This window comes from Theobroma cacao, chromosome 3, assembly GCF_000208745.1.
Source record: "Theobroma cacao cultivar B97-61/B2 chromosome 3, Criollo_cocoa_genome_V2, whole genome shotgun sequence".
Taxonomy (NCBI): Eukaryota; Viridiplantae; Streptophyta; class Magnoliopsida; order Malvales; family Malvaceae; genus Theobroma; species Theobroma cacao.
In genome coordinates, this window is record NC_030852.1 from 6,591,550 (window position 1) to 6,618,456 (window position 26,907).

Genomic DNA, 26,907 nt, shown 5'->3' on the forward strand with positions numbered 1-26,907 from the left:
TCCAAGCCCAGCCCAAAAAGGAAAAGGGTCAGCCCAGTCAATGCTGCAAAAGTACGCGGTGGTTGACTCAACGTCCGACGCACACTCCACGACGCTCTTGCGGCCCAAAGACTTGCCTTTTTATTAGAAACCTTCCCAGTTATGGCGGCTCAAGCCCCCACCCACACACTTGCGTGACAAGGTTTTTCTTGGGTATTCTGTGGAATTGGAGTTTGGTAAAAATGTCTGCGACCAACTCTGAAGGTGATTCAAAAAATGAAGCTGCAAGCTCAAGTGAAGCAGAGCAGCCTCAGATTAAGGGTATTCGAATGCCAACAATGGAGGAAATTCGTGCTCAAGAAGTTTGGGATAATTGTGCTGTTCGTAGCGTCGTTAGTGGAGTCATGGGTAAGTCCCAATTCCAATTTTCATTTTTTTTTTAAATAATTGGGTTTTAAATTATTTTAAATGATAATTTGTTTGCCTTTTAAGAAAGATAAAAGAAAAATAAAAGCCAAAAGAACTGGATAAATAGTTGATTAAAAATTTGAAATTTGATGCATGCCAAATTTTTTTTTTCTGGACTTTTTGGAATAAAGCAAGAATTCTTTTGCCTTTGCATTATTCTGTCTTCCATTCTATTTGTTGGAGGGTTTAAGCAAGGGTTTAGGGTTCTAAAGGGATTTTTATGTTTGTGGTACTACATGCAGGAGGTGGGCTAGGATTGTTCATGGGCTTGTTTTTGGGTGCATTGGATAATCCTATAATGCAAGATCAAATGACTGGTAGGCAACAATTTGTTTATACCGCAAAGCAAATGGGGCAAAGAAGCTGGGGTTCTGCAAAAGCATTTGCAGTTATGGGCTTTGTTTTTTCTGCTGTTGAGTGTGTTGTTGAGAAGGTAGTATGAAGAAGCTGAAACCAAAATTCAGTTATATCTATGAACAAAATTGGCAATTGAAACTTCTTTTGTGCTTACTCACGTTGAATGTTTGTTTTTAAAGGCTCGAGCAAAGCATGACACCACAAATACTGTTGTTGCCGGTTGTGTAACTGGGGGAACTATGTCAGCTAGAGGTATTTACTTTCTTTCTGTTGATACTACTTATAATGTCACCATGATCTCATTAAATATTTGTTAGATAGGTTTCATATCTTTGTTAGCATAGAAAAAAGTTCACATTCAGAACAGCCAGGAGCTCTCAGATGTAGCGTCTTGTGCTGACATTTTTGGTTCACCTACTAGTCATTTTGCAAGTGGACAATTATTAGTGAGATGTTTATGAGCCTAATGGAGGGTCTTTTTCTCCCTTCTTTTCACCCATTTTTGGATGCACAAAGGTTACCACTTTTCTTGTTCATTCTTTCTTTCTTTTTTCTTTTCTTTTCTTTTTTTTTTTTTTTGTTAGTATTATTGTCATAGGTCTGGTAAGTTGGATTTTCTTATTTGTTTCNAGTAACGTTTTAGGGTTGTTACTAACTTTCCTTTTTTCTTTTCTTTTCTTTTTTTTTTTTTTGAGATATGCATAGGCTGGAAGTTGGATTTTCTATTTGTTTCTTAAGCACTTCTATATTAATGCAATTTATGATTGACATTTAGCATAAACTAATTTCAGTTTTCTCTTTATTTCTTTCAACTTCTGAATTCTATAAAACTCTCTTGTTTGTTGCCCCTCAAAATTCAACACTTAAGTTAAATCACCAACCTTTCTTATTGCTCTTCATAGCTCTATTTTGTAGTTCTAAAGAAAACTATATATTCTACTTCTAAGACATAGGACTTCAAAAAGAGAAAAAAAAGTTGGGAGGGGGGGGTAATGTTGACAACTTGAACAATTACAATATATGAAGAATAATATTAGTTAGAGTTAGTGATTTCACCTAAAAAGTTTCAAACATGCACATGTTTTACCAAATGTGCACCTGACCTATATAGAGATTGAAGTAGTTTCATTCAACCTGAAAACGAAGAACAATATAGTATAACACGGATGACACTCTAAATAGCACAAGAAGCTAGAAAAAATAAGAAAAAATACTTTATAATCTACGTCAAAAGTTACATCCCCAGACAGTATGGATGTAGCTCGTTTTATAACTTGTGCATTTTCTACCTGCTAGGAGTTGTATTCTCTTTGTACAGTCAAGCATCTGATGACATTAACAAGCATATGCATTACTATCTTCAATCTCAAGTGAGGAGATTAGGAGATTAGAGGAAGATGAAAAGAAAGGGGTAGAGAGGGAGAAGGGAGTTGGAATTTATTCTTGTGGTCGAGGTGTGAGAAGTGGTCACAGGAGTAAATTAGTTTTCTTGGTACCATATTACTACATTTCTGGAAATTCAATCGACTTAGAGCAAGCCCTATAATTTGAGTTCTTAATGCATGTCAAAATTTATCAAAGTAAAAGACAATTTTTTTTTTTTAAATTTAGTAACCACTTTACAGTTCTGAGTATATCAACAAAATGTCTGTGTAGTGCACAACACAATTGACCTTGGGTTAAAAAAGGTACATAGGAAGAGAACAAGCCTTGTAATATGGTGAAGTGAATGTCCAATACCTAGATATAGTTGTCTGAACCTTTTATGAGCCTTTACCAAGTAATCTTCTGAGAGTTAATTTGAAAGTAACTATAGTTCATAATAAAGTTCTAACTGTTTACAGATATATTACTATGATGGTAGTGGTTATTTAAAAAGATTATGCAATTAAAACTATAATAATTCAATACTAGGGATGTCTAAAAACAATTTATATATATTGAATAATTAGTTGTGACTAACACCCTACATCTAAAATAAATATCTGAATTTGTTAGACACACAACATTTTTTTTCCTTTTGCAGGTACAGCATAATGAAAGCTATGAGATGATCCTTCTTGTAATTTGAGTTTTCATTCAAGTTTAGTTTCTTTTTAATTTCCATCTCCAAAGTAATGCTATAACCTAACCTAATTTATTTCCAGTAATTGTCCACTACGTATCAAAATGAATGCTAACAGTAAATAAATGCAAGTGGAATGCATGCTCATGAGCATATTAGTTAAAAAGAAAAGAATTTACTCTTTGAAGAAATAATGTTTGAAAAAAATAATAGTGATAATATAAAGTTCTATTCGGAGCACTGATAATGATAGCCCATAACAGGGTGATATTCAAAGACCATTTGTCATTGTAACTCTGCTGCAAATTGAAGTGTTCGACTTTAAGGAAGCTCTGGGAAATGAGGCTTGAGAAAAAATTTTTGCTCATATTAGCTAGGATGTCCTACAGATACTTGTTTATGTCTTAGCTTTGGATCCTTTCCATATTAAATCCCCAATTCCTTAGCTTATGGTCTTCAATTTCACTGTAAAATGTCAATCTCCCTTGTTTGCCTGCCTGAATTATGTTATTCATGATTGCACTCTGTTGTTCTCAACGCCTAGTTATCTTATATCTCTCTTTCTATTGTGTGTTTACAGGTGGTCCGAAAGCAGCATGCGCTGGTTGTGCTGGTTTTGCAGCATTCTCAGTTCTAATAGAGAAGTTTTTTGAGAGACATACTTGAGGTAACAGTTAACCTGCTCCAGTTTTGCAGACAACAATTGCTTTACAGTTTAGACGGAAGTCATAGTTCGTTCACCTTCTGAATTCATCATATCGTTTATGCAATTTTACTTGATTCACCTTCTGAATTCATCATATCGTTTATGCAATTTTACTTGATTCACCGACAACAATGGGAGGGACATATTCTCAAGAGCTCCCCTGCTAAAATCTTCGGTGTTTTCTGATTTTTGATTCACTACATTTCGATCCCAAATGTAATTGATTATATCTTGGAGTTTGACTCCATTAAACAAATGGGTGGCTCCAAGTTGGTTGAACTTTATTTTTTGGGTTATCCCCTCGTTTAGGTTACTTCCTCCTACTTGCTTGCTCCTTCTGTCTTGTGGCAAAATATCGTCACCCTTTTTTATTGGTCAAAATATAGAATAAAAAAAAAATTAAATATGTAGTTAGAAAAAGTTTTAAGAGCCCAGCAATCATAGAAGTCTAACATTCCATGTAATTAAATATAATTAAAAATTTCATCTTTAAAATTTGATTTAATAATTAATGCCTATATATTTTTTTTTAAAAAAATAAATTATAATTGTTCATCAAATAAAAAATATTTAACATTTAATTCACTCTTGTTATTTGAGTTTTAATTTCTCACAAAGAGTTTTAAAAAAGTACAAAACTGTCTGTTGCCATGCAGCGAGTACATGAGCTTTGATAGTCGAGGCGAGTAGGACTTTAATTTAGCAAAGATAAATTGTACAAAATTCTTTCACATTACGAGGAGAGGAGGATAAGTTGGCAGAGGGTAGAAGAACAAAAGAATGACGTGGACGGTGATAGAGCGAACGGGGAGGGTGGTCCCAGCCTTGATTGGGTTTGTACTTTCTTTTTTTATACCCTTTTATTTGTTAGTTTAGTTTTAGTTTTAGTTTCATTTTGGAAAAGAAGAAAAAATATTGAAAAAGATAGCACAAAAAACAATGTACCGATCAATTATAATTGAGTGTGATTGCTCCCTAAATTTATTAAGGGCAACCGTCTGTGTTTTCCTTTATGGGATAAATCGAAAATTTTATTTTTCCTTCAAATAATTTTATTCCATTTGGCTCAAAATCACATCAAACAAACCTTCATTGTAGCATTTTATTCACTTTAGTCCTTTTAAAAACTCATCAATTCAATCTTGTACTTTAACATTATATGCAATTGAGTCCTTTTGAGTAACTCCATTCAAATTGATCATTAATTACATTGACGTGTTAAACAATATTGATGTGACAGTGACACGTCAGATATATAAAAAAAAATTAACCACGTAACTTTTCTGTGTCATGTTAAATTAAAGAATCAAATTATACCAAATAACAGAGTATACAGATTAAATTAAAGAAATTTTGGATAGAAGATTAAATTGAACAAAATTCTAAAGAATTGAAATTTCTTGGGTATTTTTTCCATTTTTTGTTTCACTTTATAAATGACATGGTGTCTAAAATGTATAGAAAATGAACCAAAACGATCACCTTGTAATTTGGACAAGTTTGTACTTGAACTTGAACCAAATTGTTACATATTTTGTTATCCAATCTACAAAATAAAAGATAGGAGGGTTTCATATTATAAAGAAGAAATTGTATTCAACTACACAGAACAGGGTTTCAAAATTTTCATACACTTCATTCACCATTTCAACCTTTAAGGAGACCCAAAATTCCTAAATTTTTCCCTTCTTCACCCATATTACCAAAAAATACAAACAAAAAAACAAAAAACCAAAGAAAAATTTATAACAAACTTACAAACATTATTCTATCTCCTTATTTTTTCTTCAGCATTTGTTGCACACTTCAATTTTTCTTGCAGAACTTTGTTCTCAACTCTCAACGCATCAATCTCATCATACATAACTTCATCTTCATTTGAGCTTGCTGGAATTTCAACTTTGTCCCTCAACACTTTGTTTTCGGACATTAATGCTCTGCTTGTAGACTTGAGTTGAATAATTAGCTCACAAGCACATGAACTATCAATTGGGCCACCATGTCAACTCAAAATCGGATAACCACCAGCAATATAAGAAATTGCGCAAAAAATAAACTCCACAACTTTTCATATGAAAAACCGACATAATTTGAAATCCCGAAAATTACCATGTAATTTGGACAGCCATAGAATGCAACAGCGCAATTGGTTTGTGCTTGAACATGAACCAAATTATTATATTTCTTGTTTCTAGTATAAATGGAAAGTTAATAAAATGATGTCTTTTCATAATACATTTTTTTCTTTGATTGCATAAATAGATTAACGAAACAAAATATAGCAGAGATTCATTTTACAAGCAAAAATCACATTTAATTACAGTGTTTTATATTATAAGCAAAAATTGCATTCAATTACAGAGGATATGGTTTCAAGATTTCTATACACTTCATACATCATTTCCGCCAACATTCCCATATGTAATATGAAATAAAAAAATGATAAAAGTATCCAATAAGTTCTTGTATTACAAAATTTTGTTCAATTTAGTTTCTTTATTTAAATTTTTTAATTAAATCAATATATTCTACTATTTAGTGTAATTTGATCTTTATGACGTGATACAGAAAAGCTGTGTAGTAAAATTTTTTTTTATCAATTTTTTTTCTAACATGTCCACATCACATCAACACCGTCAACAATGAATTGTACACAATGTCAAAATACAAGGACTAAATTAACAAGTTTTTGGATAAATGAACTACATTTAACAAAACAATATAATACATAGACTTCCTAGATACGATGACTGCGTTACACATGAATTGTTTTTTATTTTAAAAAAATAGTTATATATAACATAAAAATATTTTAAAAATGTAAAGCTCAAAATATAAAACATTTTTAATGAAAACCATTTAATGCAATTAGAAATTTTATTTACAAATTGGACAAATTTTATTAATATTTATAATAAAAATTTTTATTTAAAAATTAGATAAATCTTATTAATATTTATAATAAAAAATATTCAAAATAATAATTTAAAAATATAACGAGTAAAAACTTTCCTTTTCATCGATTCAAAAGTTTTGAAATATCCATATATTGTTATTATTATTATTAATTGAATATGGTTAGGGGTTGAAATCTCATTCGTCATTATAGTTATGTGGTTGATCACATTCATTACTCAATAAATAACAAACCAAACTCAAAGCCTAATTTTATGATTAAAGTGGGGTAAGTCCATATAGACATGAATTTAATGATCTTCAAGCAATAAAATTTTGCAAATACTCTTCTTATGATGGAGGTCAATTAAGATATAATAAAATAACTGGCGTTAAGGAACAATAAAAATGAACTCATTCTCCCTTAATATCCCATCTTCAACCAATTGGTCAGCAACTCCATTTGCACTTCTTAAGGTATGTATAATCTCTCAATTTCTTGTCTTTCCTTTGAAAGACTCAATTTCGAGTATCCACTTCACAGTATTGTTAGAATCTCTCTCAATTTAAAAGCTTCAAGTACTGCTCTGAGTTGCGCATAGTTCACATCATGCACTCCTATAAATTTTGAAAATATAACTTTAATATCAGCCAACTTATTTCTTGGAACCCCGCCAATACCCGCCTCACTTGGATTCCCCCTAATAGCCCTATCAACATGAAATTTCAACCACCCCTCCGAAGGTGCAACCCAAACCCCTAGAGCAACTAATTTAGGACACTTACTAGGGATTTTAGCTTTATTTGGAGCAAGTAGGACATCAAGAGTGGAACCAGCAATCCTTAGCGATTTAGCTTGAACCCAAGTATGAACACAAATCTTTACTTCAATCAAAAACTTGATCTAAAACCCAATGCTTCTCTTTAAACAAAATCTCATTCCAAAACAACCACATAGACCGAAGGGTAAGAAAAAAAGACATATCCCAAACCTCTCTACTATCTTTTTTAATTACAATTCCTTTCCAGGCAAGAATAAAAGCCCTATCATCCCCAAGAGTAGACCATTGGATACCTTAGAAATTAAATCACAAACCCCACAGCTTCCAAATCTCGCAACAATTGAAAAATGAGTACCCTACCCAACAATCTCTAACTCAACATTACAAACACCACACATACATATACTGCTGCTTATTAACCCTCTCCTAAGAAGTTCGCTCTTGACCGCCACTCTACCATGCATAACTTGCCAAGAAAAGACCTCTACTTTATGTGGAACCAATCCTCATCAAATTAACTTCCATACTTCATTACTCTCACGGACCTAAAAAGACCATGTGGAGAATTTTCTATTAATTTTATGCTGCCATACTAATTTATTAATCAAACAATTGTATCCAAGGGACAATCACTAAGTAAACTACAAAGCTAATCTCTCTGACTCATCTCCCACCTAAAAACTCCTTTTCAAATTTGTAATGGAAAAAACAAAAAAATAAAGACTAACAATGGTTCTACTTCTATTACGTTTGCACTTTGATTTTATTGATTCCTTTTGGTGTTTTCCCGTATTATGATAATTCCCTTCTTTCTCCCTAATTGATTTTTTTTTAATTTTAAAATTAAAAAATTAAAAATAATAAAGAAAAGATAAGATGATTTTTTTTTTTCGTGTGATACATTCTTATTAGCTATTTTTTACCATGGCACCTATTTGACTAACATTGTTAGTCAAAAGTACAGCCCATGGAACGAAAATAAAATTCGCATAGCTAATAGTGAATTTTAAAATTTTAAATATCAAAACAATAATTTCACTAAAATCCGAGTGCCAAATGATTAGTTAAACTAAAAATATATATTAAAATGTCAAAATAGAAGGAAAAGAATGAATCTTTTTGATATTTTTCCTATATATAAAAACAAATTTAAATGTTAAAATATAAAATAATTAGAATTTTTTGCATAAAAATAAAATATAGATACATATTTTTAAATAGAATATTTTTTAAAAAGTAAAAAAATAATTTAAAATATTAAAAAAATTAATGGAATTTCAGCTTTCTACCTTCTTTGATTTCTTATCCTATTGTTTTAACACTTGGCATTTAGAAGAACATGATAGTGACCTTGTTGGGATTATTGATACTATCATTAATTTTTGCATTTGAAAAAACCTAGTTATTTTAATCTTTCTTTTTTTTTTTCAAATAACAAAACTAATGAAAGAATTAAGATTTTTAACATACTGTAATATATATATTTTAATTTTCATCCAAATTTAGTAGAATAATCAAATTAATGAAGCTTCATTGAAAAAGGAATTTAAAAACCAAAGAAAAGAGAAAAAGGGAATTTAAAGAACAGAGAAAAAGGGCAAAAAGGCGTAAGATGGGTGGACAAAGGCAACAAAGGCAAGCCAACAATAATGATTTCAATCACAATCCAAGAACTATCTATCAGTATCACCATCCTCCATCCCTCCTTTCCTTCTCCCGCTCTTGTGTTCACTTCATTCCATGTCTTTTCTCTCTTAACCCAATCCCACAATAAAACAAAAAATGCTAGATCCGGCCTCCGATTTGATACCTCCACCCTCCTCCCCCACCATCTCCTCCGTTTCCTCCTCCGATCTTGACACTGAGGTAAGTTTTGATGACCCCTTTCTCGAATTTTCCCTTCTTTTCCATCCATTTTCACATCAATCTCACCTTCATGCAAGTCTCTCTCTCTTTTATGTTTTTAAAAAAGTCGACAGGTTCCTTTTTCCATGATAGAAGCACCACATTGGGTACTTTAATGGGAGTGAGTTTCCCAGCCATTACTTTTCGAGCTCCCTCCCAGCACCGCCACGAGACGCAACCCACAAACGCTGGGTCGTTGTCTTCGACGGGGTCGAAACCCAAGAAGCGGAGGGCGCTGACGTCGGTCGCGTTCGGGGCGGAGCGACTGGGACGGCGGCGGAGGAGGTGGTGGCAGCTATGCAGGGACGACGACGCCAAGCCGTCTTCTCTCGGAGAGTTTCTAGAGGTGGAGAGGAGGTTTGGGGACGGGGCGTTTTACGGTGCGGCGGCGGAGCTTGAGGGGGTGATGGGGACGCCGCAGGATGAGCATCAGGAGGCGAGGAATGGACGGATTTTGTTCGCTGATGGGAGGGTGTTGCCTCCTCCTCCTCCTTCGGGTGATGATGATGATGAAGGGACATCAACGGCTGGGCTTCTTTGTAGATTCCCGGTGTCGCTCACTGGGATCTGTAGCGGTGGAGTTGGATAAAGTGTACTTTCACTCTTCCTTTCCTCGCCCTTCAATTTTTTTTATTTTAAAAAAATTGTTTTTGTATTGTACAAATGAAATCGAATCCATGCCTTTGTCCATTAGTAATTTAAATTGATCTGCTAAAAAAAGCATTAATTTGGCATCTGGGGGTTAACTTTTTTTAAGCTTTTATTAATTATATCTTTATCTGCATGGATGGCAATATACTATTAATTAATAGGGTTTGGTTTGGTATGTTTTGCTTTGCTTTATACTTAAAAACTCTTTTTTGAATTTATTTAAATAAATTTTTATTTTATTGTTAATTAAAATTTTATTTATTAGTTTTATGTCAATTGAAGTGATTAGATTAGTAAATATATAGATGTTGATATGATATGATAATATAATCACATAATATATTTTATTTTTTATTTTAATATCATATAGGTATGAAATGAAAAATAATATTTTAATTAATAACAAACAATTAATCAATTATTAATTATAAATATTTATTTAATTTAAAATTAAATTATAAGAATTGAACTAATGAATAAAAATTTATTTTAATTGTTTTAAATAATTCAAAAAAAACATTAAAACAGCTTCTTTTTATGAGAGAGAGGAAAAAAGCTTTGTAAGTTAAGAGACAATTAATCCTTAAAGTTTAGGATAAAAACTAGGTGTAATCCGATAATAGTGTAATAAGCGTAACAAATATTCGATCTTGAATTTTCAGGTCAAAGAGGAATAATTGGCCAATTGGAAAGTTTAAACTTGTTATTTATTGTTTTTATACATTCAAGGAAATTTAAAGGAGGGAATCAACAAAGGTTCCAATTTTTTAGACTTCAATTAATAATGTTTAAACATTGCTCCAGGTTCAGTAGTTTAGTTTAATTTTTTATTAATTTGATCATTCTACAAATATAATATGTGATATATATATATATATATGTATGAAAATTATTTAATTATCATTGGAATTTATACTCATAATTATAATGTGATAAAAATAACACAAAAAATAATAACAAGAAGGATTACCGCTTCGTGTTTATGCGTTTTTTTTTTAATTTTTTGGTTTAAATATTTTGTTGATGTTTAGTAGAGAATTGAAGACAATACATAATTTAAGAAGATATCAATAGCTTGGAATGAACAAAAGTAAATAAAAATAGGAAGAATAAAAGAGTTTATAGCATGTAGCTTTGTTTGGGGATACGGATTATATTGAAGTGTTAGCATAACCCAAAGAGCACTAGATTCGCCACAGGTGTTGGCTTTTTCTTGGGAAAATTGCTTTGCTTTTTGCTTTCAAGTGTTTTAGATTTCTTTTCTCTATTCTTCCAATGAAGAGGGAACGATTACAATTCACAAAAGTAAACAGTGCCCGAGAATTTGGTCTTATATATTTATATTTATATTTCAAATTTCACAAGAAATTCTATAAAAAAAAAAAAGCAAAAAGGAACGTTTTTGTAAATTTTAATACAAGAGACTTAATTTCAAAGTGACTCAGAGATAAAGATTCATGCAAACGATCGGAATTACTTTTCGTTTGTTAATTCATTTGTTTATGGAATCAGCGGCAGTTTAGTTTGATTAATGGAATGTAAAAAGAATGGATTAACTATTTTACGAAAATAGAGGCAAATGAGAACAAATATTATTTATAATTATTTTAATAAAATATCATAGTAATTTATAATAAAATATTAATAATTTAATTTAAATGTTAATTTTATTTTTTTTTCTCTTTTTGTTCTTTCTTCTTTCCCAACTCAATCATTTGAGATGTGGTCAGTGTAATGGAGCATTGATCTAGCCGCTTGAGCACCTAACTAGCATTTTTTTTAACAAAATTTGGTCATTGAAGCGTCGATCTTGTATTTCTCATTGTTAAAATTGGTTGTTGAAACGTCGATCTAGCATTCCCTTCCACCACAACTACTAGAGAACAAAGTAGTAGAGGACATTCAGAGAGAGAAGGACTGAGGCAGATGAGGAAGAGAAAGAAAGAGAAAGAGAAAAATAAATGACTTTTATATGTTAGGATTAGAATTTATTATATATAAGGTAATGGCTTTACAAAATGGTTAAGGGTATTTTTGTTTAATTTGTTTTTTTTTTTTTTGAGAGAGAGAGAATGGAATAGCCATTCCATGCACATAAATTATAACCATAATTTCCATGTAAACTCTACTTTTTAAAAAATAAAAAATATATGTATCTATCATTTAACTAAATGGTTGAATTTGCCCACAAATTTCTTTTGATGGTTAGAATAGTTTACAAAAAAAATCATAGAGGTTGAGGAGTAAAATATGAAAAAAAAAAAAAAAAAGAAGAAGAAGCCTTCAAGAAACACTTTTGGGTCAAAATGCATTTTTGGCTTCCTTAATAATTCATTGCTGTTAGTCAATACTTCCGTACAAGTATAGAAAAGTTATAATTACCCTTAAATGATTGCAAAATAAAAATTTAAAAATACAAAGAATATCATCATTTAATTTAATTAAATAATAATAATAATAATAACATTTTTTATTCAATGTTTATCAACATAAAAAAATAAGAAAGAGACACATAATTATGGAAAAAAGGAAACAAATTTAAAAAAATTAGTTAGGATTATTTTATTAACAATTAAAAAATTTTATAACTTTTTGAAATGAAAAAAACAAAAAGCTAAAAGAAATTAAGTAATAATTATCTAACTAATTTAGGTATAATTTTTTAATTCTTTTCTTTTTCTTTTATTTACTTTCTTCCTTTTCTTTCCTTTCCTCTTAACAAATTTACAATATTTGACCAAATATAATAACTCAAATCTCATAAAGTTTCACCTTAGAATACTTTAAAATTTAAAACTAACCTCAAAAAGAGTTTGACTGAAGTCAGATCTTAATCTATTGTTTTTGAAGTTAGATCTACTCTACAATGTATTTTGAAACAAGACTTAAAAGTGAATTCAAGAATTAATTTTTTTTTATTTTTGTAATTTACTCTGAAATTGAGAGCTTTGCAAACAATTATCTTTAAGCTCCAATCTTTTAGTCTAATCCAAGGCCCCCAACCAGCCAACAAACTTTTTAGTCATTATTGCCTAATAAGACGTAATGGGAAAGCTAAAACTACTAATATTTGCTCCTTTTGGGAACTTCTTATAGTCTTTTTTTTTTCCTTTTAATTATTTTCAATAACATTTCTTTTTCTTCATCCCTCTTGCATTATTTCCCCTATTCAATCAAAAAGTCACCATCTAACTTTTCTTTTGGTCTCCAATCTATAAAAGTCATGCTTGCAAATACATTAGCAATCCAACTTTTTCTTCTTAACTTTCACATCTAATTAAATACATATAAAGTTTAACAACTGTTCATTAAATTCCTAGGTGAAATAGAATAAGAATTGAATGTTGCTCCTTTCCTACCTAACTCTTGGTAATAATCATAGCTTTTCGATATATGGAATTCAAAAGTAACACAAGTATTTTGAAGCATGTACAATTGAATGCCATTTTTAAATTATCTCAGAAAGCATGTATAATCGGCTTGGGATATTGCGTACCCAAGCGGTGGTACCCGAACTCGATACGGGTAATAAAATTACTACCCGAACTCTACCCAAATTAGATTATAAAATACTCTAATTCTATATAATCAGATCAGATACCTACGAGTACCCTGTAATAGAGTACTTATTGCCATCCTTATGCATGTGGCCAAGCTCAATAATTTTGTTAATAGACAAATCCAACAAAAAATAAATTAAATTGACCTTTAGACTCTATTTTCATTTTAATAAAACAATGTTCTTTTTGTGAATATAAGTAGAAGAATCAAAATTTGAGAATGTGTATTCTATACCTCTTCAACTGTTTTAAAAAAGAAACTTTGTCATAAACATAAAGAAAAGTAGAGGTAATTTTTTATTTTATGGAATAAGGGTTAGATTTCATGAATGCTTCTTTAGGTCATTTGTCCCGTTTCTTGTTAAAAACAAATTATTAAAATCAAAAAATTATAATCGATAGATTGATGTTATTGATTTACTCATTGAAATTCCATCAATACATTAATTTTGATTTTTAATTAACTTTACTTTTTATTTAATTATCATTTCTAATGAGGAACTTGATCAGATTTAGAAAGAAATTTGGCTTAATCCCAAAATTTGTCTTTTGATTAAGTTTAGACTCAAAATGTTTTTTCTCCTCAATTTCTTTACTAGTTCAATTTATGTTTTCTTTATATCTTACTTTTGCTTTGGTGATTTTTTTGCCTTTATTTTTTTTTATAAATTTAAAAGTATAATTTTAATGCAGAATTTTATTTTATTTTTAACATCCAAACTATATATATTTTTACTAATTATATTAAGCGATTATACGTTTGGTGTCTTTGCTACTGAAAAAAAGAGAAACAATTAAACTACAAACATGAGCTAAAACAAAATACTTTAAATTCTTTTGTTATTGTACAAAAATATATTACAGTCATTCTTACACAATGAGAGGTAATCTTTTCTTATCTTATAAATTTCATTCTCAAATTTCGAAATTTTTAGAGAGGAGTTTTAAACTCTAATAGTTGAAATTCATTTATTCTCCTTAAAAAATTTTAACATTTTCTAAAATCTGTCATTTTTTTTATAAAAATGTTCTTGTTCCTTAAATTTTCATATTGAAAAGGAAGTTTTCAGCCAAAATGATACAAACAGGCAGTCCAATTTTGGTAATAAATTTTTATATTAGAATTTTTGAATGAAACATTATTTTTTTTTTGAACTTTTTTTTTTAACAAAAACCAAAACATAAAAATAATAAAATAAACCAAATAAAAATATGAACAATTATCTTATGCATTAACGGTAGAGTTTTGAAATTATATAAGTAAGACACGTGTATTTCATGAAAATATATTTATAAAAATTATTAAATAAATATATATCAATAATCTAGTTTCACTTATAAAGTCTTAAAACTTGGTTGTCAAACCTCAAAGTGTTCTTAATGTTTTGGTTAACTGGTGGATTGCGGGGGCTTAATTAAGGGCACTTGTTAAGTAAAGGGTTTGGAGGAAAAGGACATGTAATCCACGCGGCCCACAGATGCAACAAAAGATTAGTGTGCATAACCATAAGCATGTTTAAATCTAGAATCTGTGCTCACTCTCTTTGCATCAATCAAGTTCAGTTCATCTGTAGAAAAGTAAATGCCATCCCTAGGGTTAATTGGTAAAAGACTCTTTTTCTTTTTCTGTTTATTTTAATATCAGTTGCTATTGCTTTAAGACGGAATTAATTTTTTTTTCTTAAAATTTGAAGAAAAAAAATTTAAATTTTACTTTTTAAATAAAAAAATAATATATTAATTAATAAGTCAAATATTTAGATACAATTGACTGAAACTTGGAAGACCTCCATTGCAAAGGAAGCGCTTCCGTCTTTGATGATTGATGAAGACAACTAACTTTTCCTATGTTATTTATTTCAGGTTTTTATTATTTTATAGAACTGGATAATTATAAAACTGATGATTGGTGGAAAAATGGAAAGAAATAATCCTAGTTGTCTCTGCTGAATAACGTTAGGAAGTCGAGTAAATCTGTGAAAAGGTTGAGTCGGCGTAAAGGAGGGGCAATTCCTTCACAGGACGAGCATTAATCTTAATGATATTGAAGATGAAGAAAATCCTTAGTAAGATTTGTGAGAGTCCAGAGAAATTGAGGAAAATTCTAGGTGGCCTATTACCCGTCGGTTAGAGAGACAGCTGTACAAGAAAATAAGTGTAACTAATGGGAGTAAATTAGTAATCTTCAAGGTGTCAATTCTGATAGAATAAAAAATTGTGCCCGTCACGTGCTCATTTGAACACTTTCTTCACATCTTGCGTCCGTACAAAAGGATCTAAGTTGCTATTCTTCAATGTTCTTCATTGTTTTGGGTTTATATGGACAACCCATTGTGTTGGAGCTAATCTCCTCATTCATTTCTTCAACATTCTTCTAATTCTTTCCCTCAAAATGTGCGCAAATATTAAGAACACACATTTTGCTCAATAAATTCTGAAACTATTTATAGATGCCTAATTATGATTATGCAAGAAAATTACATCAAGAATGTTCCAAAGTGTAGAAAAGCCTAGGGCATTCCCCCTGGGGTGTTCCAAGCTAGGGGTCTTCCAAACTGGAAGCACTTAAGGTGTTTTAAGTGCAAAAGTGCCTAGGGGTATTCCAAGCGTGGAAGCGCCTAGAGGCATTCCAAGTATAAAAGCGCCTGAGGGCATTCCAAGCACAAAAGCACCCAGGAGTGTTCCAAGTACAGAAATGTCCAGGGGCGTTCTAAGCGCAGAAGCGCCCAGTAGCTTTCCAAGCACAAAAGTGCCTAAGGGAGCTCCAAACGTGGAAGCACCTAGGGGTGTTCCAAACGCAGAAGCGCTCAAGGGTGTTCCAAGCATAGAAGCGCCCAAAAAGCTTTACAAGCATAGAAACAATCAGGAACAAGCATGGAATAACTATTTGTACAGGGAAGTGAAAGTAAGTCAAAGCAAGTGGCAAGTTTCATGAGTTACTTTCACATTTAGGATGTTATAGAGAATTTGGCTTGGTGGTTCAGATATGGAGATAGTTAAAAGGACTTCCTCTTAACCTTTTCTTGAAGAACATGTGCTTTACCCCTTTTCTTTCCTTACTTCTTAAAGATATGCGTGACACATTATCAAATGCCACTATTTCATTTATTCAAAACTTACGCCCACTACGCAACTATATTTTCATTTTTTTAATATCCCATAACGTTCTTTAATTACTCACATTCTCCCATGATTAAACGTGCTATCCTAACTACTATTCAGTATACATAAGAGGTTGAGAGGTAAGGAGAAGAAGGGGGGGACACCCAGCAAAGATTACTCCAAAAGCTCTCTCGAGATTCCTCCAAGCATTCTTTCTCTTCAGCTTTTCCCAATCGCCGTTATCCACCACTTTTTCCAGTTTTTCTCATCCCTTACCACCTACCACCCAAAGCACTTACGCTTTAAGGACTGCTCCAGTTTTCCTCTTTGCCACCTCAGCACATCTCGATTCACTCATTACAACATGTCCTTTCTCTCTAACCAAAAGAACCTCTACATTTTAGTGACTCCACTAAAGAGGAGTAATTGCGGTAAGTGAATATTAGCTAGAAATTTCTAACTGAAGATATGGAGAGTTCTCCCGACAATCAAGAAACTACAATTCCCATCTATGTCCAAGAGCTCATAAAAATGCTCCAAGCTTTCTAAGAAAGGATGCAAGTGCTAGAGGAACATCAGTGGCTAAGTTTAGTTCAAAGTGGGAAGGACCATTCATTGTCCATGAGGTAAACGAGAGTGGATATTACATGCTATTGAATCCAAAGACCTATGCTATACAGCACCAGTCAATTTTCAATACATTAAAAAGTATCACGTATGACAATACTATCCATTATCTGTCTTTTTTTTATGATTTCTTAGAATCAGTTGTCCCCAATTGTCTGGTATTTCTTTTACTTTTAATGCATTATCAGCAGTAGCTTTGCTGCTTTCATTTTGGCTGTCTTGTGATATGTTAAAGTAAATTCATTTTCAGCTGCAAGCTTTATCGCTTTTATTTTGGTGGAGATATTCTTGTTTCACTTGGTCGAAAGTGTTATGCTCGAATCTTTCACCATATAATTCATATTTCAGCCGTAGGCTTCAACGCTCATAATCTGGCTATAATAATATTACGCTATTGGCCGCAAGCTTTATTGCTCACTTTTTGGCCATAGTTTGCTATTTACATATTGGCCGCAAGCTTTATCGCTCGCTTCTTGACCATAGTTTGCTATTCACATATTGGTCGCAAGCTTTATTGCTCACTTCTTGGCCATGGTTTACTATTCACAAAAAGGCCGCAGCATTAAACGCTCACGTAATATGTCATTCTCCTTCTTATTAAGTTGAGGATTACTCTCCTTAATATAAAGTTGAGAATCCCTTTTGGCCACACATAGCGATACTTGTGAAACACTCATATGATTGCAAAGAATGAAATACTGAACCAAACAGCTCAATAAAATCACGAAGAAAACAAAGTAAATGTTCACTTTGGAAGAATAAGTTTACAATATCAGAAAAAGAGGAACAAGGAAAAGCTAGTTAAGTATGAAATTCAGAGGGCAAGAAGATTTATCATTCTTAAAATTGGAGAGGCTATCTAATCTTATTTGCAACTCCATCTTCCTTACATAAAGCTCTTTTATCTTAGCCTCTATGTTAGGCTTGTCAACCTTTGTCATAATGTATTCTTTGGCCTTAGCTATGCAAGTGTCAAGGCATTTAATGTGACACCCAGAGAGGAGAACATCTTTCATAAGACCCACCATCTTCTGTAATTCTTCGAGAGAAATGTCTGCCCATGGGGAGGAAGCAATCTCTAAAGCAGTACCCAAGCTATCCATGATGCCTTTATTCAAGAATTTGTGTTTAAAATGCCAAAATTCACCTTATACTTTATAAACATGCTCCAATAGCTGCAAGTATTGTGGCATGACTAGAATGCCATGAAAGTCTTCCAAATGATTGTCAGAAGCATCATTTCTACGTTCTACAAAAAAAAAAAAGAGGATGGCATACAGTGGGCAATAAGAAGGAGGCATAACAATATTTAAACAAATGATATTTGAGGTATTCTAAATACCTCTAAGAGAAGAGGAAGAATTGCGTGTAGAATCTGGAACACCCCTAGAAGAAGAACCATTGCAAGTAGTATTCAGAACACCTTAGGAAAAGAAGCATTGCAACTAACATTTGGAACACCCTCGAAAGAAGAAATGTTGCGAGTAGCACCAAGAGTACCATCGATTCCAAAGTTGTTCTGAATACTGCGAGTAACTCCAAAGGTTCTCCCAGTAATAATATTTGCATTGTTATGTTGAAATGTTCCAAAGCCAAACCCAAGAGCACTCTGATCATTTTGGTTAATGACATTCACATCATCACCACCAACTGCAGTAGCATCATCCACATCATCATCACCAACTCCACCAGCATCATTCACATCATCATCACCAACTCTAGTAGCAGCATCCATATTATTATCATTGAGTCCCGTAATGTCATTCACCTTATCTCCTCCAACACTTTGTATAGTAGAGGGTAGGAAATCTGTCATATCTATCAAACCTCCTTGTATAGCATTACCATCTACCTCTCTTCCCAAACTCTGATGTTCATGTCTGGGAAACCTCTCTTCAATTGACTCATCACTAGACTCATGGTTATTCGTGTGGTCACATGATTCCTCTTCACTCTCAGACTCTAAGGTACCTTGTCTTTCCATTTCTATACTTAGAATTGATTTTTCACGCACTGTTTCCCGAAAGCAATCTTCTTCTCCTTCCTTGATGATACTATCATCCCAATTTTCTGGCACAAGAGGTATTTTACTAGTTCTTCTTACTCACATTTTCTTAGAAAGAGAGGTTACAACAATATTCTTACTTTTCTTCCCCAGAACAGCCCTACCAGGGTCACCATAGTGAACTTTCGAAGTAAAACAAGTTCTGGCCATAAGAAGAGGCAATAAAATTCCTACAAGTACAAATGACACAAAAACAACCAAATAAGTACTCATGCATTACCATTCCTACTTATGCATTAATATCTCGTGTTTATTTATTTGTTCTTATTTGTGCATCATATTTGTTTGATTATTCCTTTATGCTAAACAAAACAAATAAAGATATATGTATATAAATCACTAAAAAAAAAATCTCAAAGAGAACAGGCAATAATAAATAAATAAATACTCCTTTTATGATAAAATAAAATAAAATAACAAGTTAGTATTCATTCTAACTTCCAAGTCTTTCCAAACATTGAAGGTGTTCATTTTCTGTGCAATCTTTCTTTATATGTAAGTATCTTTATAGTCTATAATCCATATATATATGCTAAAAAAGAAAAATTTAGGAAAAAAGCCTTAGAAGTTCATTGTGAGTTTCTGCACAACCAAACTTTCTAGAGAAATTTTATAAAATCCTTAAATCTCAAGGTTTGTCATTCATTTAAATAGCTCCACTATGCATGAAATTTTTAATAATAAAATTTTCCTGCAGAGGGCAAACAATTCTAAATGGTTCAAGCATTCCAAGTAAGGAAGCATCTAGAACTATTCTAAATGCAAATGCACCCCAAAACATATACATAAAAAAAATGAAAAAAAAAAGAAACAAACAAACACAATATTGATGTAAAGAAAACTTACTTATTCAAAATTTTAAGGAAGAACCTTTGAGAATTAAAGAAAGCCTTTGAGAATTGATTGTGAATTTTTATAGAACTATTCTATCGTATTTATTGATTTCAGAAATTATTTTTCTAGTAGGAATCTAACTCTTTAAATTTTCTTATCGAATCCTTTTCTATCTTTAATTGCTTTTCCTCATCTATCTCTACTTGTTTCATAATTAATTATAAGAAAGATTTAATTAGATAGTTTCAAATACAATTGAAAAACAAAAGGAAAGTTTGAAGAAAATTGGTGGAGGCAGATAGATATGACACAAAAATTGTAAAAAAAAAAGAATATATCCAGCATACTTGGCAAACAATTTTGTTAACCTATAAGCTATTAATATATATTAGAGATTAAGACAACAATCCATCATAGGAAATAAAGTTCCTATGTACCTTATCAAGTGTAAAAGCAAAAAAAAAAAAAAAACTTACATTTATCCAACACGTGTACAATTTGCTTCATGAAATTCTGGGGGCATGGAATTGATAATGCTAAGAACCCTCTACACTATGTTGCAAAGAGTTTGACTGGTTGCCATAATATAACTCCACAACTCTAGAATGTTGAATACCAAAATCATTCAATAAAAACAACAACCAAATTACCTCACAACAATTTGACGCCATGGATCTATATTCTATCTCTATTGAGCTTCGAGTCATAACATTTTGTTTCTTAGATTTCTAGCTGATTAAGGATTGTCCAAGAAAAACATTAAAACTAGTAACTGATATTCTTGTGTTAACTCATCTTGCCCACTCACTGTCTGCATACACTCTCAAACATATCTTTGTTTTTGAACCCAATAATACCCCGTCTAGGAGCATTCTTTATGTACCTTAACACTTTGCATGCTGCCATTAAATGTGCTTGACTAGGCCTATCTGTAAACTGAGATAACACATGTACTGCATAAGCAACGTTAGGCCTTGTAAATGTTAAACATAACAACTTTCTTATAAGTTGTCTGTACATTGCTGAGTCTGTCAACTTATCTACATCAGTTGCTTTACAAAGTACTTTGTAAATAATTTTTAATTTTAATTATTATTTTTTATTCTAAATTTTTATAGTTATGTAGAATCAATGCATATTGCGAAAATAATCTTGGGACCCTCCAACAGTTTTGGTAAATGCTTATTAAATTTATTTAATTATTTATTCTATTTTTATTCTTACTCCTTAAAGTAATTTCATAAATTAATTGATACACAAGAAATAAAGTATAAATAGATAAAATAAAAAAAGGATAAACAATGGGTTTGAAAATACCTCAATTGTTAATAAATTTAACATCTGCAAGACCGAAAACTTATTTATTTGGGCTTGAGTGAACCCGAACCACAGATTGTTTCCAACAACGCCTTTTTCTTTATTGGTTTCCTCTTTGATTCTATGAGACCCTGCGAAAATCCCTTGTTTTGGCTTTTAGTTTGTAAGTGGCATGTTTTGTTTATGTTACTTTTCTTTGGTGGCTTTTGTTGGTTTCTAGATGTTGAAAGTTTTGATTTTTAATGAATAAGTGTTTTGGACTTTAAAGAAGTATAGATCTATTTCCTTTATTTTTTTATTATTACTTATTCTTTTGGTTTGATTTTGTTATCTCTTTTTCTATTTTGCGAGACATGAATTTTTATATAATAAAATAAAATTTCAAATCTGCTAGTGGAGATTTTCTTGTATCAGAAAAATAATAGTATGGTAAAAAAAACTTAGAAAAAGAATTATGTTAATTGTGCTTTTAATATCAAGTCAATATGATTTTTGTGTCAAGAGGATGACGCTGATTATGTCACGGGGGTTTTCTCTTGACCCATGTGGCCTAGCCTTTGCCTTGCTAAAAGGGGGTTAGAAAGGCTAGCAGCCTCCTCAAGTTAGCTAGTTAGGATCGATTATAGCAAGTACAAGAGAGATGAGAGAACAAAGAGAGAGCTTTTATTGAGAGAATTTCCAATACAAGAGTCATTAGTCCCAAATGAGGGAGCTCAAGGGGTTTATATAGCTTAGGACCTTTTAGAGCCGTTACAAGGTAGTCCCCAACAGCTAGGGGCTGTTTTAGCCTCTGCTGGGCCCCTCTGACGCGCCCTTGGCACTGTTGCCAAAGGTAGGCAATGGTTGCCCTTCAGGCCTCGGGCTGGCCAGTGCTTCCCGCGCTTCTGGCAGTCTGCCTGGGCAGTTCGCGCGCTCCTACTACGCCCCAGTCTACCAGCTCTGCTGCGCGTCAATTTCCTGCGCACCTGCGTGCCCTGTCTGCGTGCTGGCCCGTGCACACTGCCTGTCCGCTGGCTTGCGCGCCTAGTCTGCCTATGGGTGCTGATGCCTCCTAGCCTCTTGGCGCCAAGTAGGGGTTCCAGCCCTCGTTGCTCTCCCATCTTTGAGCTGGCTCGCCCACTCCCAAGCCTCAAGCCATTGCCATCGGGCTGTCCCGCCCTCATCCACAAAAGGGGCGTGACACTCTCCCCTAACTATTTTGGCAACGCCCTCGTTGCATGTTGATCGTGGAACTGCTCCACCAGGTCCTCGAATTGCCACAACGTCTGGGTCAGCTCCCAACTGGTCTCGCTTGCTGGCAATCCTCTAGTGGACTAGGTATTGATGTTGCGACCGGTGGTATTTCCTCCTTAGAACCCTCTCGGCCAGAATCTGCTCGGCTTTCCACTTAAACGATGCCTTCTGCCCCATGGGATGCCGCTGGCTGAGGTTCCTGCTTGGGTCGTCTGGGTTTGCGTGGTATGGCTTTAGCATGCTCACGTGGAAGACCGGATGCACCCTTAGCTTAAGCGGTATTTCCAGCTTATATGCCGTATGGCCCACTTTTTCCTCAATGCGAAAGGGCCCCTCGTACCTCCGGACCAGCCTTTTGTGCAGCTTCTCGTGGCAGAGAACCAAGTGAAGCTTCACCAACACCAAGTCCCCCACGTTGAAGCTCACGTCCCGCCTGTGTTTATCTGCCCATTTCTTGTATCTTTGGGTGGCCCGCTCAAGGCTCGCCCTAGCCAAGTCCCGCTGCTCATGCCACTCTTGGGCATATCGAAAAGCTGCTGGTGTTAGCCCTGTATAGTTGCTGACTAAGGCCCCGGGGGTCATCGGCTGTTGCCCCATCACCAGCTCAAACGGGCTCTTCCTAGTCTGCTCCCGCTACTGCAAGTTGTAGCTGAACTGTGCAACGTTCAACAGCTTCACCCAATCCGACTGGCTAGTGAGGACGAAGTGCCGCAAGTAGATCTCCAACAGGTGGTTTACCCGCTTCGTCTGCCCATCCGTCTGCGGGTGAAAGCTAGTAGAGAAGCGGAGCTTGGACCCCAATAGCTTGAACAGCTCGGTCCAAAACTTACCCGTGAAGCGCCCATCCCTGTTGCTCACTAGGCTCTCTGGTAAGCCCCACAGCTTGACCACATGTGCCATGAATGCCCGGGTTACCTCCTCAGCTAGGCACTCTCGTCTGACCGGCACAAAGATCCCATACTTGCTAAACCTATCAACCACAACCATTATGGCACCAAACCCGTTAGTTATAGGCAGGTTAGTAATAAAATCTAAGGATACGGATTGCCACGGTCCGTCGGGCCGCTCTAAGGGCTTGAGCAGGCCTGCTGGTTGCTGTTGCTCGCCCTTGTCTTGCTAGCAAACCAAGCATATCCGCACATAGGCCTCGACGTCCTCGGACAGCTTAGGCCAGTAGTAGCGCGTCGTGATAAATGCCTTAGTCTGCTCGGCGCCTGGATGTCCCACCCACAAGGAATTGTGGTGCTCCTGTACGATCTCCTTGTGTAGCCCCTTGGTCATTAGCACATAGACTCAAGTTCCCTTGGTCATGAGCAGGTCCCCATCCATCCAAAACCATCGCATATTTCCTTCATTGGCGCACTTGATGATGGCCTGTGTTGTGGCATCTCTTGCAAGCCCCGCCCGAATCTTGGCCAGCAACTCGTCCTACGCCTGGCTGATGGTCACTAGTTCTGCCTTGCGGCTCAGTGCATCAGCAACCCGATTTGTGGCACCCGGCTTGTACTCCACGGTAAAGTCAAATTCTGCCAAGTACACTTGCCACCTAGCTTGCTTGGGGGTCAGCTTCTTTTGGGTTTGGAAGAAGCTGTTGGCTATGTTGTCCGTCTTCACCACGAACTGTGCCCCTAGCAAGTAGTGCCGCCACACCCTCAAGTAGTGCACTACCACTGTCATCTCCTTCTCTTGAGCCATGTAGCGCCGCTCGGTGTCATTGAGCTTTCGGCTCTCATACGCCACTAGGTGGCGTTGCTGCATGAGCACCCCACCTATGGCATAGTCCGACGCATTAGTGTGCACCTCATACGGCACACTCGGGTCTTGCAGGCATAGCACAGGCTCCTCGATCATCGCCTGCTTCAGCCGTTGGAACGCCTGCTCACACTCGGGACTCCATTGCCAAGTGTGGTCCTTACGCAGCAAGTCGGTCAAGGGTGCTATGATGTCTGAGTAGCCCCGCATGAACTTACGGTAGTAGTTGGCTAGCCCCAAGAAACTCTGCAGCTCAGTCACTCTAGTAGGCTGCTCCCACTCGTTGATTACTCGGACCTTAGCTGCATCCATCGTAATCTAGCCTCCCCCAATAATGTGGTCGAGGAAGGGGATCTTCGGCTGAGCAAAGCAACACTTCTCCCACTTGACATACAGCTGGTGCTGTTTTAGGTGCTCAAATACAGCCCCCAAGTGTCCCACATGCTCCACCATGGTCCTGCTATAGACGACAATATCATCAAGGTATACGACCACAAATTTGTCAAGGAACGATGACAATACCTTGTTCATGAGTGTGCAAAATGTCGCTGGGGCATTGGTTAAGCCGAAGGGCATGACTTGAAATTCGAAGCTGCCATAGCGCGTCACACAAGCAGTATTCTCTTGGTCCCCCTCGACAATCCTCATCTGGTAGTACCCGGACCACAGGTCAAGTTTGGAGAAGACTTGGGTCTCACCTAGCTGGTCGAACAGCTCGAAGATGTTAGGGATCGGATAGTAGTTCTGGATGGTCAGCTTGTTGAGTGCTCGGTAGTTGATGCACAACTGCATCATCCTATCGTGCTTCAGCTGGAAGAGGACAGGTGCACCATAGGGTGCTTTGCTTGGCCGAATGAAGCCCGCCTCAATCAACTCTGTAAGCTGCCGTCGTAATTGAGCTTGCTCTAGGGGTGCCATTTAGTAAGGTGCCTTCGTGGGTGGCTGTGCCCCCGGCACAAGCTCAATCTTGTGGTCCACCTTGCGCTCAGGCGGCAAAGAGCTTGGCAGCTTGGCCGGCATGACATCTGCATACTGGTCCAGCACATCAGCTACCTCACTCGACACGGGTGCTGCCTCGCTCGGCTCGCCCTTGTTCAGGGACAACGTGGCTACAAAGGTCTCATCGCCCCTGCCCACACCATCCGTTAGCTGTATGGCGCCCAGCGTCATGGTCGCAGATTGCTACCTGCGCCTCACTGACACCACACATTGATCTCGATGGGTCAAGAATCACAATGCAGCTCAAGAATGGGACAACCATGCCATTTATTCGGTCAAGGAAATCTAAACCAATCACAAAATCATAGTCATGCAAAGGAATAACTTCGATGGTTTCCTTACCGACCCACTCATCTAGCCGCACATCCACGTTGCTTGCGGTGCCAACGGTGGGGACCTCCTTGCTATTGACAGTTATGCGTGTTGCCCTAGCCTTGGTGTCCAGCCCCAGCATCTTGGCTGTCTCGGCAGAGGCAAACAGATTGCTTGCTCCCGTATCAACTAGCGCATTCAATTTTTTTCCCGCCACCGTTATGTCCGTAAACATCAAGCCCTTGCTGCGGCTCTGTTTGTGTTGTTTCAGTGCTGCCAGCATCATGGTGCCCAATCTCAAAGAATTCCGCTGCTGTTGCCCTTCACTTTCCCCCTCTTGGATGATGGCAGACAGCTTGGCCCTCTTGGGGTAGTCTCAGACCACGTGTGGTCCGTCACACATAAAACATGTCAAGGGCCTCCTGCCCTTATCCTCCGCAAGGCTGCCTTGGCCAGTACCCCGCGTGCTGCCTTACCAGCTGGTAGTGCCCCTCGACAGTGGCTTGGCAGTGGCATTCACCTTGGCTTTTCCTTTCCCGCATCCTTCTCCGCGTCCCCCTTGCGGAACTCAACCAAGGACTCTGCTGCAGCCATCGTAGCAGTGATGTCTTGGACCCCTCGACCCTGGAGCTCCTGTCTTGCCCACGGCCTCAGCCCATCAAGGAAGCAAAACAAGGCCTCCAGCTCGCTTAGGTCGCTGATCTGCAGCATGAGTTCGGTGAACTCCCTCACGTACTCTCGAACTCCCCCTTGCTGTGTTAGGCGTCTCAATTTGCCCAGCGCCTCATCTTGCGCGTATTCGGGGTAGAATTGTGCCTTCAGCTCGTGCACAAAGTCAGCCCACATCGAGATGACAACTCCACCGTGCCTCTCGTCACACCTCTTGCGCCACCAGAAACACGCCAAGTCAGTAAGATACATTGAAGTAGTGTTGATTTTCTTACCATCATCGGCAATGTTGGTGGCTCGAAAGTATTGCTCCATCCCCCACACAAAATTGTCAAAGTCTTGGGCATTCCGCTGGCCCTTGAACTCCTTCGGTTTGGGGATGTCCACCTTGCTAGACGGCTGCACGGCCAGCAATCCTCCACCAAGGAGTGCCTTGCACACTTCGAGCTCCAGCTTTAGCTAGTTCATCTCGCGTCGCAGTTGCTCGGCCTCAGCTTTTCGCCTAGCATCACGCTGGGTTAGTGCCTCGAGGGTCTCATTGAGAGCGGCCTGCAGCTCTTCTCGTAGCTCGGCCATATGCTCCTCGCACCCATCCCTCCGAGCCTCCTCCGCCTTTCAATGGTCAGCCA

At 35.8% G+C, this 26,907-nt stretch overlaps 2 protein-coding genes across 2 annotated transcripts; both read left to right on the forward strand.

The window, feature by feature from the left end:
- On the forward strand, positions 35-3,871 carry LOC18604369 (mitochondrial import inner membrane translocase subunit TIM22-4). The gene is made up of 4 exons (XM_018116753.1): positions 35-387; positions 690-880; positions 984-1,056; positions 3,450-3,871. Exons 1-4 carry the CDS (start codon positions 222-224, stop codon positions 3,533-3,535), a joined length of 516 nt encoding a protein of 171 aa, XP_017972242.1. The 5' UTR covers positions 35-221; the 3' UTR covers positions 3,536-3,871.
- Positions 8,846-9,891, forward strand: LOC18604370 (uncharacterized protein At3g17950). The gene is made up of 2 exons (XM_007036800.2): positions 8,846-9,118; positions 9,225-9,891. The coding sequence occupies exons 1-2, from the start codon at positions 9,035-9,037 to the stop codon at positions 9,744-9,746; spliced, it is 606 nt and encodes a 201-aa protein (XP_007036862.1). The 5' UTR covers positions 8,846-9,034; the 3' UTR covers positions 9,747-9,891.